The following is a 22,500-nucleotide window of genomic DNA, read 5'->3' as shown; positions in this document are numbered from 1 at the left end:
GCTCCCTTTGTACAACCCCTCCAAAATGGTCAGCATGAGTAGCATGAACAGTGCGTACTAGCACAAACACACACACACACGCACACACACACACGCACGCACACACACACACACACACACACACAAAGAAGGATATCATGGGTAATTATAGAGAGGAAGACTATGACTCATGGCAGCAAGGTTCCATGATGGCAGAACAGAGGGAAAAGCAAACATGTTGCGCAATGAACTTTAACAAGCAGCGTGAACCGCCACCAGAACCAGCAGAGCTCTCACACACAGCAGGGTCACATACGGAGGCAAAGCTGTGTGTGTGTGTGTGTGTGTGTGTGTGTGTGTGTGTGTGTGTGTATGTGTGTGCGTGTGTACATGTGTGTGTGTGTGTGTGTGTGTGTGTGAGTGTGTGAATCTGTGTGTTTGAGAGAGAGTGTCTGACCTTCTCTCTTCTCCCAGACACGCAAGACGCAAGCAAGACTATACAATTTGTGTGTGTGGGTCTATAATTAGTATGAAACCCTTCAAACATGTATGTATGTGCCTGTCTGTCTGTCTTCTTTTAGGATGAAAAGAACATTACATCATCGGCAACAAGGAGTTTATCGTAGTTTGTTGTTACTTCTTGTCTATCATTGTCTATATTACCACTGGCTACAGGCTTGAGTGTGTGTGAGTACTGATTTGCCACTGGCTATAGGCTGGAGTGTGTGTGAGTACTGATTTGTCACTGGCTAAAGGCTTGAGTGTGTGTGAGTACTGATTTGTCACTGGCTGTAGGCTTGAGTGTGTGTGTGAGTACTGATAATAAGCTTCATCAAGGCAACTCTACTATCAACCAGAAAAAGTATGCAGATGTTTTTCCTTTGCTTCAAAATCAACTGATATCATCAGAGGCTTATTATGCAGTTACAGAGCATACAGGTCCCTGAGTAATAACAGAGCAACTGGCAACAGAGGGATACTGTGTGTGTGTGTGTGTGTGTGTGTGTGTGTGTGTGTGTGTGTGTGTGTCTGTGTGTGTGTGTGTGTGTGTGTGTGTGTGTGTGTGTGTGTGTGTGTGTGTGTGTGTGTGTGTGTGTGTGTTTGTGTTTGTTACGACCCTGGCGGGTCTAGGCCCCGCCCTGTGATATTTGCATGCCTGTTCTCTCTATCTCCACAGCAGGTGATTGAGGACAGGTGTATTATTGATTAGATGGGCTAAAAAAGCCGGCAGACGGGAGAGCTTTGGTCTTCCCTACATTTGGTTATCATTGGTCGTTGAATAGAGATTGGATTGTTGATTATCGATGGATTTTGGATTGTCGTAGTCGCGTTTGTTTTGCTTTAACCCTGTACTGACTTTACACTACATCTTTGGTTTCTATTCATAACACTGGCTTTAACCACACTTTTTGCTATAATTATTATATAACTATAACTTTGTAACAATGAATACATTATTATATTATTGTAAATTCTGCGTGGCCTCCCCTTTATGTTTTATGCATTTGAACCGTACACGTAACAGTGTGTGTGTGTGTGTGTGTGTGTGTGTGTGTGTGTGTGTGTGTGTGTGTGTGTGTGTGTGTGTGTGTGTGTGTGTGTGTGTGTGTGTGTGTGTGTGTGTGTGTGATTGTGCGTGAATAAGACAAAAACAGGCTGTTAGCAAACTGGCCCAGTGCACTCGAACACATTAATATTTCATTCTAATGGACTATCAAAATAAGGCATTGCATATTAAAGCAGCAGAATGCAATAACACTTATGAAGGAATATAACATTACTGTTAGCTGGATTAAGACTGTAATCCAATCTCCCTGTTTAAGTCTAGTGTCTGAACCACAGGGAGCTCTAGAGGAGAAGACATCAATTCAATCTAGACAAATGAAAAGGGGGCTCATGCCCATGATCTTTGCCTAGCACCAGCTACTATACACCCACACACACACAAAATATCACTGTTTCTATCTCACAAACACAAACACACACACACACACACACACACACACACACACACACACACACACACACACACACACACAATATCACTGTCTCTCTCTCACAAACACACACACAAACCCACACACAATATCTCTCTGTCTATCTCACACACACACGCACATGTACACACACACACAAACACACAATATGACTGTCTCTCTCACACACACACACACTAAAACACACAATATATATCTTTCTCTCTCTTTGTCTCACACACATATTAAATTAAATGAATTATAGACAAGATAGACATCATTTTAATCATAAATTGTTGTTGTTTTGTTGTGGTTTGGTGGTTTTATTCTGCTTTATTATCCAAATGTTTTGCTTTTATTGATTTGTTCCTAACCATTGTATTTATATCACTTTTAGATTTAGTTTGCTTATGTTCATTTGACTTTATCTTAATTATTTCCCTTTACTTGTTGGTTTTTGCTTTTGCTCATCATCGGAGAGTGGACTATACCTTTGATAGCAATCATTACTAATTCAGGGATCCATTATCCAACTTCTTCAGAATCAGGGAAATAATGTGAGGGGTTCTTAGAACTGTAATAGAGTGTGGGTGGGGGATTGTGATGCAACAATGCTGAAACTAGACTCTGGTAACAGAGCTGACAATACTCATTCTCTCTTTGTACTCACAAACACTCACTTCCTCTCTCTCTCTCTCTCTCTCTCTCTCTCTCGCTCTCTCTCTCTCTCTCACAAACACTCACTTCCTCTCTCTCTCTCTCTCTCTCTCTCTCTCTCTCTCTCTCTCTCTCTCTCTCTCTCTCTCTCTCTCTCTCTCTCTCTCTCTCTCTCTCTCTCTCTCTCTCTCTCTCTCTCTCTCGACCTGAACGGACGTGCGTGAGTGAGCTGCGTGTTGAGTGTGAGTGAACAAGCTCTATTTCTATCTTTTCTCCCTTTGTTTGTTGTTTATATGCGTGTTTGTGTATTGATTTAATTTATTGGCACTTAGTTTCACAACTACTTGTAGTTTGGCGGAGTAAATAACACGTGTGTTTCCCCGTGGAGTCTGCAACCGGCGTTTGCTGGGAGTATGGCGGCCGGTGGAAGCATGGAGTTCGAAAAATTAACAAGAAAACATGGGGTAAAGGTGGAAAGTGTTGCAAGCGTGGAAGATATTAGTCTGGCAATCGGTAATATTATTGGGCACGAGAACGTGAAGTCTGCTTCACGGATGAATGGTGCGGTGGTTTTGTTTCTAAGCACGGTTCAGAAAGCCATTGAGGTAGTTGGGAAGGGGATAGTAATCCATGATTCCCTCACACAAGTCCTCCCACTTAGTACCCCCTCTAAGAAAATTATACTTTCAAATGTACCCCCGTTCATTAAAGATGAACTTATTGTTAATGAGTTACAGCGGTATGGCCGCATTGTTTCTTCCGTTCGGAAAATCCCTCTGGGGTGTAAATCGCCCCTTCTGCGGCACCTAGTGTCTTTCAGAAGGCAGGTGTATATGGTTCTTAACAGTGGCATGGATGAGTTAGAACTTTCCCTTAAGTTTAGGGTGGATGGGTTCGATTATTTAGTGTTTGCAACGTCGGACACTGCACTGAAGTGTTTCAGTTGCGGTAGAGAGGGGCACGTCGTGCGCAATTGTCCTAATAAAGGCGACAACGCTGCAAAGGAGAATACTCCAGGTGAAAGCAATGGTGCCGAGTCCTCCACAGGCGTTCCCCCTGCCACTGAGGTGGAGCCCTCGGTGAATATGACTGAGGGAAGCAGACTTGAGGGGGATGTGAAATCCGATGGTGAACTTTTTGTGCTTTGCACGGAAACAGTGGCGGGTGATGCGGCAGTGATTGAGCCTGCTGTGGCGATCTTTTTAGCTGAGGAGCTGGCTGCGGGTGGAGGTGCACCTGAAGGCAATAAAGGGCTGTCATTAGAGACACTGGCAGCTCCGCAGACGGTAGTAGAGGAGGCGCAGCCTATTGACATAGACACGGTTTTTAAAACACCGGTGAAAAGAAAGACAGACCGGGTGGAAGAAAACGTGTCTAAAATGAAGAAGGATGAAGACGCAAATGTAGAGCAGGATAGTGATGGTGAATCCATCGACTCGAACTGGTCTGATTGCTCGCAGGGGGATTTAAACCTCTCCTCCAGCGAGGATAGGAAGTACACGGCAGAGAGTATTAACAGCTTTCTGCATGACACGAAGGGGAGGCGGAAAGTTGAGGTGGAACGCTTTTTTCCGGACTGCCCGCAGTTTGTGAATGACGCTGTTTTGTTGATAAAGGAGGGGGCTTTTGCGGACCCGGAGGTATATCGCCTCCGCAAAATAATAAATAAGTTGAGAGTGAAGTTGCGTGGTGAAAAGTCCACTTAGCTTTTCAATATGTGTAACACCATCAGGATTGGCTCCTTAAATTTAAATGGTGCGAGAGAGGGTAAAAAAAGACTTATTTTGTATGATTTCATTAAACTGAAGAAAGTGGATGTCATGATGACTCAAGAGACACACAGTGATTTTAAAAATGAAACTGATTGGAGAAGAGAATGGGATGGACAGATTATAATGAGCCACAAAACTTCCCTAAGTGGGGGCGTGGCGGTCCTTTTTTCTAAGGCTTTTCTGCCCATCTCGTGCCAAGTGGAGGAGATAGTTGAAGGTAGACTTTTAAAAGTAAAGGCCATGTTTGAGGGTCACAGCATGGTTTTTCTGAATGTGTATGCCCCCACATTAGGTAGGGAAAGAGTTTTGTTTTTTAGTAAAGTCAATGAAGTACTAAAAGATTTAGAACAAGAAGATGTTTTTTTTATGGGTGGCGATTTCAATTGCACTGAAAATGACAGGCTGGACAGGAATCATCTGGAGCCGCATGTCGCCTCCCAAAAAGCTATAACACAGCTGACTAATGTCTATAGACTGTGTGATGTGTGGAGGAACCTGCATGAAGGAGATAGGCAGTATACATGGGCTCACACCAGAGATAATTATATTGCGTTAGCGCGACTTGATCGGATTTATGTATTTAGGCACCACCTTAACCTTTTACGGTCTTGCCTAATCTTGCCAACGGCTTTTTCGGACCATAGTGCAGTTGTGTGCAATGTCTCCATCGTGGCGTCAAAACACAGGAGTGCCTACTGGTGCTTTAACACGGCACTATTGGAGGACAAGCACTTTAAAGACACTTTAATTTTTTTCTGGGAGGGGTTTAGGCAGCAGAAGGCTTTCTTTACTTCCCTGCAGCAATGGTGGGATTACGGCAAAACGCAAATCAAACAGTTTTGCCAGCAGTACACTGCTAATGTCACAGGAGAAATAATTTCCTCATTGAAAGTGTTGGAGGATGAAATCCTAAAATTACAAGGGTCAACTACAAGCACAGGAGATAAAAAACACATCAAACTCCTTGATGCTAAAAAGGGCAGACTAGCAGAGCTGCTGGGTGTCAGAGCGCAGGGAGCTCTGGTCCGCTCTCGCTTTCAGAATGTCACCCAAATGGATGCCCCAACCAAATTTTTCTTTAACTTGGAAAGGAAGAATGGCCAGAGCAGGTGCATACATGCTCTACGGTCTGTGACAGGCCAGGAGCTGACCGAGCCGGCTCAGATACGTAATTGTGCAATGCGTTTTTATGCGGATCTGTACAAGAGTGAGTTGGTGCATGGTGACACTTTTGACAGTGCTTTTTTTAATGGGTTGCCCAAAGTGGCTGAGGACTCTTGTTCTGAGATGGACGAGGTTCTGACGCTACTGGAACTTGAGCAGGCTCTTATGAGCACGTCAAACGGGAAGAGTCCCGGAATTTGCGGCTTACCCGTTGAGTTCTATAAGGCTTTCTGGTCCACCATTGGACGTGACCTCCTATCAGTGCTCAGCGAAAGTCTGAAAAGTGGCTCACTACCTCTTAGCTGTCGAAGGGCGGTCATAACACTGCTGCCCAAGAAAGGGAATCTGCAGGACATAGGCAACTGGCGCCCTGTCTCTCTTCTGTGTACTGAGTATAAAATCCTGTCCAAAGCGCTGGCGATGAGACTGAAAAAAGTGTTGGCACAAGTGGTACATTCTGATCAGTCGTACTGCATACCTGACCGCTCTATCTTTGATAATATTGCCTTAATCAGAGATTTGTTGACAGTGTCTGGAAGTCTGGGGATAAATGCTGGGCTGATTTCCTTAGACCAGCAGAAGGCTTTCGATCGGGTAGAGCACCAATACTTGTGGCATACATTGGAGTCTTTGGGCTTCAGTGTGGGGTTTAGCTCAATGGTCAAAACTATGTATCATGACATCGAAAGCATTGTTAAGGTGAATGGCGGCCTCAGTGCTCCTTTTAAAGTTAAAAGGGGGGTAAGGCAGGGGTGTCCAATGTCGGGGATGTTATACTCTATTGCCATAGAGCCACTTCTCCATAACCTGCGCACTAACCTGAAAGGCCTTTCTGTGCCATATTGCAATGACTGTTTTTTTTTGTCTGCTTATGCAGACGATGTAATTGTTTTTGTGAATGATGAGGAGGATTTACAACTGTTAGAAAGTACTGTACATGAATTCCAGCTGCTGTCCTCTGCAAGGGTGAACTGGGGGAAAAGCGAAGCTCTCTTGCTAGGAGAGTGGAGAGGGAAACGCCCAGTGCTACCGGGGGGCCTGTCTTGGAAAAAGGGGGGTTTGAAGTACCTTGGGATTTTCTTGGGTGATGACACTACTGTTCAAAAGAACTGGGAGGGGGTTTTGGACAAGGTTAAAGGACGTCTGGAGAAATGGAAGTGGCTGCTTCCTCAGTTGTCTTACAGGGGACGCACGCTCATCATTAATAACTTGGTGGCCTCTGCACTTTGGCACAAATTTGCATGTGTTGAACCTTCTGTCAGTCTCATTGAAAACTTACAAAGGGAGATGGTGAACTTTTTCTGGGACAAGCTGCATTGGGTCCCCCAAGCAGTTCTTTTTCTCTCGAAGGAGGATGGGGGACAAGGACTTGTAAACCTGGCCAGCAGGAGAGATGCCTACCGGCTGCAGTTCATCCAGAAGCTGCTGGCCGGACCGAGTGATCTGGTGTGGAGACCCCTAGCCCATAGTATCCTACGTGGAATCGGTGGTATGGGTCTGGACATTGCTCTTTTCCAGATGGATAATAAGAAACTTTCTTACGGTGGATTACCAGCATTTTACACAAGCCTGTTCAAGGTATGGGGACTGTTTACTCATAGGTGGTGTGATGCACAATCCTCCCTGCATTGGCTTCTGGAAGAGCCCATTGTGTTTGGGGCTCGACTGGACGTGTCTGGGGTGGACGTGCCCGGTCTTACAGATTTGCTCCGCACCCAAAAAGCTTTTCAACTGCGCCACATTGTCGACATGGCGGGTGGCGATTTAAAGAATTCCCAAGCAGTGGCTTCTTTCCTGGGGATAAAATCCATGAGGTATGTGGGAAGATTTCTTTCCAAGCTTGCTGGTGTTCTCAGCCTCCAGGAGAGAAGGCTTCTGGAGGATTATGCCAAAGGCAGTGCTGTCTGTGATGACAATGATGTGTTTCCATGCATCGAAATCTCACCTGCTCTGCTCGAAACATGTCACACAAATCCCCTGCTAGACTTTGAAGAGCTAGAAATGTGTGATTTTTTTTCTGTTACAGGGAAGGTGTTGTATAGAAACCTAGTTAAGGTGCTAAACAAGAACTCTTTGAAGGGTAGAATGGACACAGTGTGGAGAGCGAGGCTTGGTATCAAAGACGAAACTAAACCAGTGTGGAGAACTATTTACAAGGCTCCACTTAATAAAAGAACGGGCGACCTACAATGGAGGATTTTGCATGGGGCCATTGCAGTAAATGCCCTAACATCTTCAATGAACTCTGCAATATGTGACAGGTGTCCTTTCTGCCTGGAAAGAGAGACAATTTTTCACTGCTTCATGGAATGTTTCAGACTAGGTGCTTTGTTTGGTATGTTAAGTGCAATGTTTTTTTCTTTGGGGACAGTGTTCACCAAGCAGGGCTTCATCCTTGGTTTCACGTACAATAGGATGGAGAGATCAAAATGTCAACTGATAAACTTTACAATTGGGCAAGCTAAGCTTGCAGTGTACTTGAGCAGGAAGAACATGGTTCAACAGAAACCAGGGGATGTTATTCATGTTTTCAAGAACTTAATGAAGTCCAGGATTTTGATTGATTTTCATTTTTATAAGTTGATGAGTGCAATTGAGGTGTTTGAAGATCTGTGGTGTTATCAGGGTGCTCTGTGTTCTGTGTTCAATGATGAGTTATTATTTGCGCTGGTGTTGCAATAATTTAGCCTTGTGTTTAATTTGTTGAATATAATGTACTTTGTATGAGAGGGGCCTGATTGGGGTACCCAAATAAAGGTTTTTATAAAATCAAATCTCTCTCTCTCTCTCTCTCTCTCTCTCTCTCTCTCTCTCTCTCTCTCTCTCTCTCTCTCTCTCTCTCTCTCTCTCTCTCTCTCTCTCTCTCTCTCTCTCTCTCTCTCTCTCTCTCTCTCTCTCTCTCTCTCTCTCTCTCTCTCTCTCTCTCTCTCTCTCTCTCTCTCTCTCTCTCTCTCTCTCTCTCTCTCTCTCTCTCTCTCTCTCTCTCTCTCTCTCTGACACGTACACACACACACACGCATACACACACACAACAACAATGTAACCTCATAACAAGTCCAGGACAAGCATTGCGGCGACGGTGAATGTGCTTTCTAAGAATCCTTAATCCATTAGATGAAATGAAATGAAATATTGCACCATCCTGTCAGGATTTACAAACACTTATAGTTTATGACCTCATCTAAGCCAAATCTCATTGAATAACATCGTGAACTGTCGTCATGAGCTATGGCTGACAAGTAGGTTCCATGAAACAATATGAAAACATAAGTCACCACTGTCCATGCAACAATGAAGAGAAAATCCACGTGTTGCACATTTGTTGAAAAGTAATGTGCTTAGTGTATGTTGAGGGCTTATTGGTAAGTGTCGAATGATGAGGTTTTGCATGTCTACCGGTATGTGTGCGAGTGTGTGAGCATGTGTGTGCGAGTGTGTATGTGTGTATGTGTGTGTGTGTGTGTGTGCATGTGTGTAACCTACCTGTACTCCTCCTGTGACAGACAATCGTATAGGACCTGAGCAGTGACGCGAGGATCTAGCACAGCAATCTACAAAATCACACACAACATGTTCAAACACACACACATCACACACAACATGGTCAAACACACACACACCTCAAATCACATTTCAGATATTTCCAGGATTCACATACTATGTCCACACACACACACACAGAAACCTGATTCCAAAACAGTTTGGAACCCCCTTTAGTCTAGGCTCAAAACCACTTTCTTTTAGAGGTGTACATGTTCTTTTAATGTGTATATAGATGCTTAGTTGAGTGTGTTGCTTCTGTTTTTCTATTTGATTTGTATTTAATTTGTGATCGAATTGTTTTGTTTCTGTTTTCTATTTGTTTTGATATTTTAGCGTGGTCAGCGTGAGCTGTTTTCAAATGTGATTTATAAAATACATTTGACTTGACTTGACTTGAGTTTACCAGTGGTGGAAGAAGTACTGAATGGCTGCCGCTGGAGAGCATTCATTTTGAAAGAGGAACAGAGACATGCTATCGAGGTATTTGTCGATCGAAAAGATATTTTTGCCATCCTTCCTACGGGATCCGGTAAAAGTCTAATGTATCAGCTGGCCCCGATGGTCATACTACGTTGCCCTGACTGGTTCTAGGTATATCCAATTTAGCGAAGAGGCATTTTGTTTGAAACACGCCCCATAATCACAGGCCAATGGAGCAGTATCAGACTCATATTCTGACTAGAATTATGAGTATGACGTCCATCATCAGGCTAGAATGTGACCAAAACAGGCTATGAAAAAATATGTCTTTGCTGTTTATCCTCTTGGTCTTTCACTTAAAATATTCACAAAAATCGTACCTTTTCATTGAAGTAAAATTATTGAAAGAAAAAAAAAATTAGAAATATTATTCTCCAAAACAGGTGTGCCACAATTATTGGCACCCCTTAATTTAATGTTTTAAGCAGCCTCCCTTTGCCAAGATAACAGCTCTGTGTCTTCTCCTATAATGCGAGATGAGGTTGAACACATGGCACGGGATCTGAGACCATTCCTACATACAGTATCTCTCCAGATCCTTCTGATTCTTAGGTCAACGCTTGTAGACTCGGCTTCAGCTCTTTCCACAAATTTTCTATGGGGTTTAGTTTGGGGGACTGTGATGGCCATGGCAAAACCTTTATTCTGCAGTCGGTGAACAATTTTTGTGTTGATTTTGAGGGGTGCTTCGGATCATTGTCCTGCTGGAAGGTCCAACCACGGCCCATTTTAAGCTTCCTAGAGGGGGCTGTAAGGTTTTCAATTAATATCTGCTGGTATTTAGTGGAGTCCGTGATACCATGTATCCTAACAAGATGTTGAGGGCCTTTGGAAGAAAAACAGCCCCACAACATCAAAGATCCGCCACCATACTTCACAGTGGGTATGGGGTGCTTTTCTGTATGGCTATCTTTCTGTCTACAGCAAACCCACATCTGATGTTTGTTGCCAAAAAGCTTTATTTTGGTCTTATCTGACCATATAACTTGGTCTCAATGAAAGTCTGACTTACATTTGGCAAACTGTAGGCGCTTTAGTTTGTTGTTGATCGACAGCAAAGGCTTTTTTTCTGGCATCCTCCTCACGGTGTGCTTATGTAACGGACTCTAACCAGCCCGCTACGATAATTATAAATAAAATGTCTGTATGGTAAAGGAACGTGTAGCGGAGTCGTGGGCACAATCTGTCATCAATTTATTCACCTGCAACACAGCAGTAAGGGGCGATTACACACACACGAGGGTAATGCTGGTATCCCTTTAACAGACTTCCAAACAAGGGTAACTAATGAAAAGTTTGTAAGCTACCATATGCTGTCCAGTGTTACATCCATTACAACCTACCAGCTACAACACTAGTAGTAAAACATACAGTGATCGTATAGTGTATTTATGTAAATGATAAAATTGCAACCATAGAAACAAACATAGTACATGACAGATTATAAATGTAAGTATTCACTTCAAATTCAAATATAAGTACACACTCAGGCTCAACATACCTGCAACACAGCAGTAAGGGGCGATTACACACACACGAGGGTAATGCTGGTATCTACACAATAATGAATTAGCCAGTTAGCACCCATTTAATGGCTAGACAAACATTTACATCTAACACGTATTAAACGCCGCTAATTTGCATATTCAACACGATGCAATTACCGGATATGATAGACAACAAGCTAATATCACACAAAAAACACATATCATGGGAAACTTTGAAAAATACATACTACTTATTCATTTTGTTAACGGAGAACTAAAGACACCCAGCTTACCCCTTTAACAGACTTCCAAACAAGGGAAAGTCTTGAGGTGTGTCACACCAATTATCGCCCCATTAGCAACAACACCTGAGCCCAGTAGTGGAACCAACAAAAATATATACATATATGCAGAGATTTGGGGAAGTTCATAAAAAGCACTAAACTTCATTTTTTACATTGTTACATACTCCCCTTTGAACTTCACCAAAATATCACTACAAGCCCAATACTAAAAGACCTGTATCAGTATCACTGAACAAAGTATACTTCACAGTATACTGCAACATATGTGTTACCCAACTCAAAGGGAAAGCGACTATAGAGGGTTGTGCAGACCCCCCTACAGGTTACTTGCTACAGGTGTGCCTTATACACTACCTATCTAATTTCAGAATGACTACTGATACCTGACTGGGCATGAAAAAAAATAATGATCACTCACTCTCTTGTTAGTGGATCAGTGTGCGTGCTTCTCTATGTGTTAATGCATCAGTGTTCTAGCTAAACTATGAACAGAACTGTTTGTGTGTTGAGCATATTGCTGTGTCATGTTCTGAATCAGCCGATTCATGGGTTTAACTATTCTTCCCACACGTGTTTTAACTACACTCACCCTACTACTGGGGGAACTACTGACAGTGGAAAGTTTCATGGAGGTTTGAGATCTCTGATCGTCACTATGACTGGCAGGCACATGGGGTTCTGGTAGAGGATTGCTTGGCTCACCAGTCTCTCCTGTGTTCAACTGCACCGCCAAGTCAGTGCCCTGTGTGTTAGAACCCTCAGGTATCTCGTTGGAGGCAGAAGCCTCTGCCACCCAACTGGCAGTCCAAACTGACTTGTCAACTTCTGAGTCTGTGACATGTGAATCTTCAGAAGATAAGTCGTTCTGTTCATTCCTTGACTCACATGATTCACTTAAGAATGATTCATCAACCTCATTTTCTGTCTCAATTGGCAGGAAGTTAGCCAAAAGAAGCAAGTTCCGATGAACGACGCGCTCCTGTCCATTGGAAGTGTTCCTGACACGGTAAGTATGGCACCTAGGGTCAGCAGAGACAACGACATATGGAGTCGACCCCCACCTATCTGCCAGTTTTCTGCGTCCACGCTCCCCTTTGTTCGCCAACAACACCCGGTCACCTTCCACAATGAGGTTGCCTTTCATCTTCTTGTTGTACTGTTCAGCTTGACGTTCTTGGCTAGAGAGAGTGTTGGATTGTGCAGTAGTCATAGCCTCCTTGAGATCTTGCCTCATCTTAACAACATACTGATCATAGTCAGCAATGTCACAGTCCCTTTCAGCACTCTGAAACATAACGTCAACAGGTAGACGTGGTACTCTTCCATACATTAAATAGAAGGGTGCATACCCAGTTGACTCATGTGCAGTGCAGTTGTATGCAAACGCCAGGGTCTGTAACATCTGCGGCCATCTCTGTTTTGCTCTTGGAGGGAGGGTTCTGATCATGCTACCCAAGGTTCTGTTGAACCGCTCAACGTTCCCGTTCCCCATCGGATGGTAAGCCGTGGTCCTAGACTTCTTCACTCCAGCAACTTGCAATAACTCTCGAATCAATTCACTTTCGAAATTTGCACCCTGGTCAGAGTGAATCCTTTCAGGGAACCCATAGACACAAAAGTATTTATCCCAGAGTGTACGTGCAACTTGCTTTGCAGTTTGATCGTGGCAGAGATAGGCATGGGCCATCTTAGTAAAATGATCAGTAGCTACCAACACATCAACACTTTTCCCATTCGAGTCTTCCGCTGACCAAAAGTCAATACAGACCAGTTCAAGTGGGCTCGTGGTTCTAATACTTTCAAGAGGGGCTCTTGCTTCTGGTTCAGGAGTCTTGCTGACCACACATCGCTTGCAGGTTTTCACATACTCTCTGACATCCTGTTCCATATCCGCCCAAAAGAACCTCTGCCTCGCCAAATACAATGTTCTGTACTGCCCTTGATGGCCCGCATCATCATGAATACCCTGCAGCGCTTGCTTGACTAACGAGGCTGCAACCACATACTGGACCCTTTTCTTCGCAGTCAGAGGGTCTTTGCTCACTCTATAAAGGAGTCCATCCAACATCTTGAGCTTGTCCCACTGCTTGAGCATTTTCAAGACTATGCCTGTCTCATGAACCCTTTCCCTTCTCGACGGTCGCCTACCACGAGTCACATAAAACAGGACCCTGGACAACGCCCTGTCCTGTTGCTGTTCGTCTTGGAGCTCCTTGATGGAGAACACAGGTAATGGACTTTGACCAGCAGTCAACTGCTGAACATCATGAGCAAGCCAAGAGACGGCTCTTCCTGTCGAGCCCATTTCCCACTCAACATGACCTTCAAGCACTGCTTTCACCTCATCATTGTCAAGTGAGTGGTGCTCCAGTGTAGTGGTGGGTGTGAGGCATTCGATACCTTGTTGATTGGTACTCAGTCTGAAGACTTCCTGTATGGTGTTCTCTTTTATCTGCTTTGCTTCTTCAAGCAGAGTTCCGTATGACTCAGACACCAGCCTCTTACTAACGTGACTCTGAACAAAGGGCTGCCTGCTGAGAGCGTCTGCGACAATGTTTTTTCTGCCAGGAATGTACTTGATACAAAAGTTGTACGGCGCTAACTTCGCCACCCACCTTTGCTCACATGCGTCCAACTTCGGTTTGGTCAGTATGTATGTTAACGGGTTATTATCTGTCCAGACGGTAAACTCGTGACCTTTGAGCCAATGACTGAATTTCTCGCAGACTGCCCACTTGAGGGCCAGAAACTCCAGCCGGTGTGCAGGGTACCTAGTCTGGGCATGGGTGAGAGACTTACTTGCGAAGGCAATGGGACGGGCCTTGTTTTCCCCCTCTGGCACCTGAGAGATGACTGCACCCAGCCCGTCAAGAGACGCATCAGTTGACAGAACGAAAGGCCGGCTGAAATCAGGATGAGCTAAGACAACTGACTCGAGTAGGGCGGATTTCAATAGTTCAAACGACTTCTGATGTTCACTCGTCCAGTCACTAGGCTTGAGTTTCTTAAAGGCAGCACTACCCCTCACCTGACCCTTGTTCTTCTTTGGTGTTGCAGTCAATGCAAAGAGAGGTTTAGCAATACCAGAACAGTTCTGAATGAAGCGCTGATAGTACATCACCATCCCCAAAAAAGACTTTATCTTCTTTGGAGAAGGCGTGGCATCATCATTTCCCATCAGTGCCTTTTCAGTCATGGCAACAATTGCCTGCACCTTTTCCGGGTCAGTTGATACACCACTTTCGTCAATGACATGGCCCAGGAACTTTACACTTCGCTGAAGGAAATGGCACTTCTTGGGCGCAAGCTTCAGCCTGTGTGCACTCAGCCTGCTGAACACCATCTCGAGCCGCCTCAAAGCCTCACCTTCATCAGGTGCAAAGACCAAAACGTCATCTAAGTAGCACAGCAGTGTCAAAAAGTTCTGGTCGCCGAAGATGTTGGTCATAAGGCGCATAAAGCTGGCTGGCGCGTTACACAGACCCTGAGGCATGCGGTTGAACTCGTGCAGACCCATGGGCGTGGTAAAGGCTGTCAGCTTCTTGTCTTCTTCACACATGGGGATATTGTAATATCCTGATGTTAGGTCCATGGTGCTGAAGAACGCACTGCCCCCCATAGCAGCGAGACAGTCTGCCTGATGGGGTAACGGGTGAGCATCTTTGACGGTCCTGGAATTCAGCCAACGATAGTCCACACACACTCTCAAATCACCATTCTTCTTCCATACGAGTACCAGGGGTGACGCCCACTCACTGGAAGACTTTCGGATAATTTCCATCTCCTCCATCTCAGACAGCACTTGTCTCAGCTTTTGGTAATGCCCTGGCGGAACACGCCGGTAAGGAAGTCTGAATGGACGGGCGTCCGTGAGGTGGATTCGATGGACAAACCCAGGGGTTTCACCACAGTCTAACTTGCTCCTGGAAAATAACCCCTCAAACTTCTGTATCAGACCGACTAACTGTCCTTTCCAGTGATCTGACACGTCACATGAATCAATGTCAATGTCACTCAACCCAAGTCTCTGCAGGGCGTCACTGTAGTGAGTCGGGGGTGAAGGAAGACCACTAGTGTCAACCTCACGCACACTCTGGCTGTGCACCTGGAGATTCTTCGGAGAGGTACGAGTCACATTCACATCCAAGTCTTCTAAAGCAACACATGGAAAAACATCAGCCACTTTAGCATTTCGTCTCAATGTTACATGTTTGTCACTTGAGTTTATGATTTTAACAGGCACCCAGCGGTCTCCCGACATCGTGGCAACAGCTCTCCCCACCATGAGGTTTTTCTTGTGGGGCTGAGAACGTGGTGCATCAACAAAAACGGCACTTCCCTCAGAGACAGGTGCATTGGCTGGCAGCCTACCCCACACCAGATGTTCATGATGGGGCAACAATGTCACAGCTTGGGCCAACTTGACTGTTCCTACGATGTCAGGAATCACGTTCCCCTTCCACCTGTTAATTCCAGACAACATGTTAAGGAAGTGCTCAACTGCTGGGTCATTTGTGGATTCAGGCTTGTTCATGACACGCCAGTAACTCGGGGTTTGTTTGAGTTGGTGAATCAGGTGTTTAATCACATTTGAACCCAGTATCATTTCATCGTGCTGCCCTGGAACAACCAGTGTAGGTACACTAACTTCTTGTCCATAGACATTCATTTGTAACTGATACACACATTTAGGTTTGACTTGCACTCCGCCACAACCTACTAGCACAAGATCAGTATTCAAATGGCAGATCTCAGGACATAGGCCAGCACTCTGTAACTTTTGTTCCGCCTCTTCGCTCATTGTACAAGCCATTGACCCACTGTCAATCAACGCATGCAATGAGACTTGCTTTCTCACAACAACATCGGTATAGAAAAGAGAATCAGATTTCCTTAAATTATGTACATTCTGACATACTATCACACTACCACTAGGGGCAGACTTGCAACTGTCTTCATAAACTGAAAGCATGTCATCATCAAATCTGAGGGACTGACTAAATGCACCCACATTGCCCCCTCCAACATGTGGGTAGATCAGTTTTCCTGGGCGGGTGCTGTATGGTTGAGGTCAGCGGTTCCACGCACTGTGCACTCCCTTCTCTGATGTCCGACTGCAAAGCATGCAAGGCATCTCCTCTCCCTCATACAGTGTGATCTTGTGGAGTGAGCTTTGTCGCCACATACACGGCAGGGTGAGACCCGAACCCAGGGCCCTGACTGTGTAGCACCTTGTGGGGTAGCCTGGTTGGTCCTCTCCAGCACCCTATCTAACATACACAGGACACGCTCGAACGCAGCCCCCTCTCCACTCAAGGACTCACTAGGCCTGACTGGGCCGTGTGGACTGGGCACACTCTGTCTCACCTCCTGTTCGACATCTACCGTAGAGTAAGCAGCAGCAGCAGCCACCTGGAGCGGTTTCACTTTCCCCAGCTTTCTCTTAGACAGGTACTCTCTTTGATATTCATCAATGGCCTCCTGCACTTCCATAGCCGTCCATCTACTCATTGGTTTGCCCTTAAACACACTGGACAGCTCAGCTTCATTGCAGTTCCTAATGAACATCATTGAGATCTCGGAACTCATATTTTCTAACTTCCTGCCCTGCAGTTTCAGGTGACGATCTGCCTGCTCAGCCGCTGTGTTTAACCGCACCCAATAATCCACTGGATTTTCTCCAACACTGGGTTGAGTGGCATAAAAGTCTGCCAACGGCAAGCATGATGCAGGACTCTCACTGAAGTAACGCCTGAGAATATCATATACCATTTCTGGCTGGACTGCATTGTCAGGAATGGAGCTACTCCTTAATCCCACCTTCACAATTTTCTTAGCCTTCCCCATCAAATGACTCATTATCTCATCAGCTTGATCAGAAGCAGGGTATTTCTTTTTTTTCAAATATATTTCCATCATCTCAATCCATTCTTGCACTGTGCACTTGTCAGATGCTTCACCTCTGAATACAGCAGGTTCACGGGCATCTGACTTGACAACTACATTTACTTTGGAGAGGTCCAGAGTGTTACTGCCATAACTGATGTCTCCCACCACAGGAGAAACTGGGACAGATGGAGGGGAAACAGGTTGATTGGGGGTAAACAACCGGCTGACTATTGAATCTCCTATCTGATTTCCTAATTCAGTAATCAGGTCACGGAGGTCGGCTAATGGGTCACTGCCACTGACAGGTACAATGGGTGTGGAGGATTTGGGCCCTACAGGAGATGGTACTACATGGTCTGCCTTTGCATGTGCATACCCTAAACTTTCAAGTGGAGGCGGTGTCTGTGTAAAAGGTGTGGATCCTACAGAGTGTGCAGCTATGCTCCCGCCCACTCCAAAAGTGTCTGTGAAATCCAGTTGTTTAACTTCCTCCCCCATACACGGCATTAGGCCTCTGCCTCTCCCAACACAAGGAGTCACATTACCAAAAAAATGTCCACTAGCCATACTGTAAGCAGAATATTCTTAATACAAAACTAAAATTATGGGAATTTTTCTCTCAGATATACACCCTTTTTTTTATGAAATGAAAAAAAAATCAATAACAAAATCTAAACATCATTCACTCATTGATAAGCTATTCACAAACGAACACTGATGACAATGAGGATTCGCTGGTCTTCGAACACAGTACCTTCACCACGCAGCTTGATCACGCAGACAACTTCACCCGGCGATCGGCGGCGGCTGATCAGTGGAATCCTTGAAAGGTCACGGCACCAGTTTATGTAACGGACTCTAACCAGCCCGCTACGATAATTATAAATAAAATGTCTGTATGGTAAAGGAACGTGTAGCGGAGTCGTGGGCACAATCTGTCATCAATTTATTCACCTGCAACACAGCAGTAAGGGGCGATTACACACACACGAGGGTAATGCTGGTATCCCTTTAACAGACTTCCAAACAAGGGTAACTAATGAAAAGTTTGTAAGCTACCATATGCTGTCCAGTGTTACATCCATTACAACCTACCAGCTACAACACTAGTAGTAAAACATACAGTGATCGTATAGTGTATTTATGTAAATGATAAAATTGCAACCATAGAAACAAACATAGTACATGACAGATTATAAATGTAAGTATTCACTTCAAATTCAAATATAAGTACACACTCAGGCTCAACATACCTGCAACACAGCAGTAAGGGGCGATTACACACACACGAGGGTAATGCTGGTATCTACACAATAATGAATTAGCCAGTTAGCACCCATTTAATGGCTAGACAAACATTTACATCTAACACGTATTAAACGCCGCTAATTTGCATATTCAACACGATGCAATTACCGGATATGATAGACAACAAGCTAATATCACACAAAAAACACATATCATGGGAAACTTTGAAAAATACATACTACTTATTCATTTTGTTAACGGAGAACTAAAGACACCCAGCTTACCCCTTTAACAGACTTCCAAACAAGGGAAAGTCTTGAGGTGTGTCACACCAATTATCGCCCCATTAGCAACAACACCTGAGCCCAGTAGTGGAACCAACAAAAATATATACATATATGCAGAGATTTGGGGAAGTTCATAAAAAGCACTAAACTTCATTTTTTACATTGTTACACTGGGTCAATTTACAGACAGGTCCTCTTCCAGGCTGATTCCTTACATCTCCTGTCGCTTTGAACTTCTTAACTATTGCCCTGATTGTGGAAATGGGTATTTTCAACTATTTAGATATTTTCTAATATCCTTTTCCGGATTTCTGCAGCTGAACAACTTTTTGTCGCACTTCGACACTATGTTCTTTTGTTTTTCCCATCTTGATGAATGACTAAGGGTATTTGGCCTGTGTCACCTCATATTTATACCCGAGTGAAACAGGAAGTCATGATTGACCACTTAAGAGTTCCTAATCAAACAGGTGAACTTAAAAATGTAAAACATGATTGGTATTATACTTCAGTTAGATTTAAGTTATAAGATTTTCTAGGGGTGCCAATAATTGTGGCACCCATGTTTTGGAGAAAAATATTTTATTTAATGTCAAACAAAAAAAAAAATCTTTCTATAATTTTACTTCAATGAAATGGTAAGAATTTTGTCAATATTTTGAGTGAAAGACCAAGAGGATAAACAGCAAAGACACAGTTTTTCATAGGCTGTTTTGCCCGTATTCACTAAGGGTGCCAATAATTGTGGAGGGCACTGTATGACATCCAAGGTGACATGAGTGTGTCGTGTTTTTGCCTCTGTTTAATTTTAATTGATGGGTTATTATCATTTTTCTTTTTAGCTGTGTGTGTGTCTATGCGTGTGTATATGTCATAGCTGTGAAATTAACATGATTGAAATTCATGAGGTCAGTGATTGAAATCCGTAAGCCATTCCCACCACCCACAAACAAAAAGACAACACATGCAAATATATGAATACATTTGTGTGTCCAGATAAGAAGTTGTGCAGTGATGCAGGAGCTTACCCGCCGAATATTGAAACATCGTTGAGTCACACTCATTTCATGCTTTTGAGTGTAGTCTCCGAGACATTTAGTGAGATTTAGTGTCACATACATAACAACGACTTGACAGGTATGGTGTGTGGATGGGAATTTTGTGTGAATTTGTTAAGCTGTGGCCTCTGTGTGTGTGTGTGTGTGTGTGCGCACGTGCACATGTGTGTGCACGTGTGTTGAGTCATACCTCAGTGTTTTGTATAAAGGTGAGGAGAGACTGGGCATCATTTACAGAGCGGTCAGCTGAGAAAAGCCTGAGAGATGGAGAGATAGGAAAAGAGAGAGAGAAAGAGCGAGAGAGAGAGAGAGAGAGAGAGCGAGAGAGAGAGGGAGGGAGATATGATATACTAGGTCAGTCACTGATTTATTTAAACCACTTTCTGTTTTGAAGATTGTGTAAAGGCCACAGCCACTATGCCCTTTTACAGTGCAACACTAAATACCCCCCCCCCCCCCCCCCCCCCCCACACACACACACACACACAAACACACACACACACACACACACACACAGGCCACAGCCTAACAAATTCACACAAAACATCCATCTACGTCACTCAGACCATGTTTCCCAGAAGATACTGTCCTGGAATTTTTTGGTGAGGTCACTGGGAACCTCCCTCACCACAGTTAAACCCAGTTCTGCCCAGCAACAGCCTGACCTGGGATCAGTGTGAGCACAGCCCTCTGGTCTGTGGTTAAGAATGCAGGAGACTGAATTTTTCATTTCATTTCAAGAGACTTTAAAATGCAGCAGTGTGCAAATGACACTCTGTGTGTGTGTGTGTGTGTGAGTGTGTGTGTGTGTGTGTGTGTGAGTGTGAGATACTAACCAAAAAGTGCATTTGCAAGCACACACACACAGAAAATGTCAGACAGCATTCAAAGACAGCTCTTATCTCTGTTTCAACATCAAACTGATGACACCATCAAACAGAATGAATTCTCTGCACATACACACACACATAGATACAAAGACAGACAGACACACACACACACACACACACACACACACACACACACACACACACACACACACACACACACACACACACACACACACACACACACACACATATTGATACAAAGACACACACACACACACACACACACACATTGATACAAAGACACACACACAACATAGCTATAAGATAAATAACAGAGAGAACCAGAAGGACCCAGAGAGAAATGGAGACATGAGAGAGAAAAAAGAGAAAAAGATGAAAGGGTTACATCAAATGACAGAAGAGGTGGAGGAGCAAGAATGGAACAACTGAGACTGGCAGAAATAAGATAAAAAACAACAAAAGAAAGAGGGACTGAGAGGAGAGAGAGAGAAAGAGGGAGATGTAATGAAGAGGAAGAGGGGAGAACAAGACAGAGAAAGAAAGATGGAGAGGGAGAGAGAGGGAGTAGGGGGAGGGGAGAGAGAGAGAGAGATATACAGATGCTCTGATGAGTCACCGCTTTGCTTCAAAAACATGAAAAATTGTCGCTATCTCCTAGGAAACCTCTCACAATTGGCATTGCTCTGTCTGTCAAACACACACAGACACACAGACACACAGACACACAGACACACAGACACACAGACACACAGACACACACACACACACACACACACACACACACACACACACACAATACCACCAACACACTGACTGCCTCTAAAAATCACAGCATCCTTCTTTCTGTTAAATTCAGCTCAAGGATGCCACTGCAGTGGGCTCATTTGAGGGTACATCACAGGAAGACAGGAACATTTTCTCTCAGTCCTATCTGAAATACACTAATGCTAGCTAAAAATACATGCGTCCCCACCAACACACACACACACGTAATAATCTTCAAGTACATTAATAATTTACTGTCCTATTCATAAAACAACTCTGCCACAGTATACTGCAGAATAATCATCCAACTTTATTCAATCCTTAACTGGCCAATTAGGAGAGAAGGGCACTAGTAAATGTAAATGACAAAGAGACAAGTCAGAGGTAAAGGTGAACAATAGCTTCGGAGATATTCTGAGGGGGTGTCCACACAACGGTAAAAAGGAAGTTTTGGCATTAACTAAAATGTCTTTGTTGAGTGTTGGCCTATCATCCACATGACAACAGCGTTTTTTGGAATCTGCAAACTTGTGAAAATCGGCTCCAGAGTGGAATCTTTCGAAAACACAACCCTTAAGTTATAAAGTAGACAGGTGAATTCAGAACCCCTTGATAACAATGGTTACTCAGCCCCAAAGCCCCAACTTTATCCAATCACGTTTCATTCTCCATAAATCTTCACCCCTAAGCTCCACCCTCCAAAGACTTCACTCTGTCTATTTTATTGGCAAAAACTTCATGGTAATCTTCCAATTTGTTCCATTTTTATCGGAAACATAAGTGGCCAAAGCCAAAGCCAATCTTATGCAGGGTTCACTTCACTGAGGAATTCTGTTAACCCAAACCACGTTTTGCTGATGTTGACAAAGAAATTATTTATAGAGTTTTTCTCCTCTTGTAGTGCCATTGCTTTAGTAATACTCTTGTTTAGTTGTAGACTATAACTTGTGGCATAGGTTATGCAAAACATTTGATTAAATCATCAAATTTAAAATGGCCAAGCTAGCAGCAGCAGCAGCATTTCTACTAGTTTTAGCGA

General features: G+C 44.0%; 1 protein-coding gene across 2 annotated transcripts in view; it reads right to left on the bottom strand.

Annotated features, from left to right (window-relative positions):
* swt1 (SWT1 RNA endoribonuclease homolog) overlaps positions 1-22,500 on the bottom strand; it is a gene marked incomplete at its 3' end in the record, with an annotated part of 61,150 nt that overhangs the window by 7,864 nt on the left and 30,786 nt on the right. Inside the window, exons 16-17 of one of the 2 annotated variants that reach the window (XM_080832140.1) lie at positions 20,036-20,102; positions 9,032-9,099 (exon numbers count right to left, since the gene is read on the bottom strand). In XM_080832140.1, coding sequence (XP_080688266.1) covers positions 9,032-9,099; positions 20,036-20,102 — 135 coding nt within the window. Of the gene's footprint in view, positions 1-9,031; positions 9,100-18,393; positions 18,559-20,035; positions 20,103-22,500 lie in introns of those variants that run through there. The other variant, XM_080832139.1, reaches the window with a different exon arrangement.

This window comes from Sprattus sprattus (genome assembly GCF_963457725.1).
Source record: "Sprattus sprattus genome assembly, chromosome: 2".
NCBI classification, from domain to species: domain Eukaryota; kingdom Metazoa; phylum Chordata; class Actinopteri; order Clupeiformes; family Clupeidae; genus Sprattus; species Sprattus sprattus.
The sequence above is the reverse complement of the archived record's forward strand: the minus strand, read 5'-3'. Positions and strand labels throughout refer to the sequence as shown.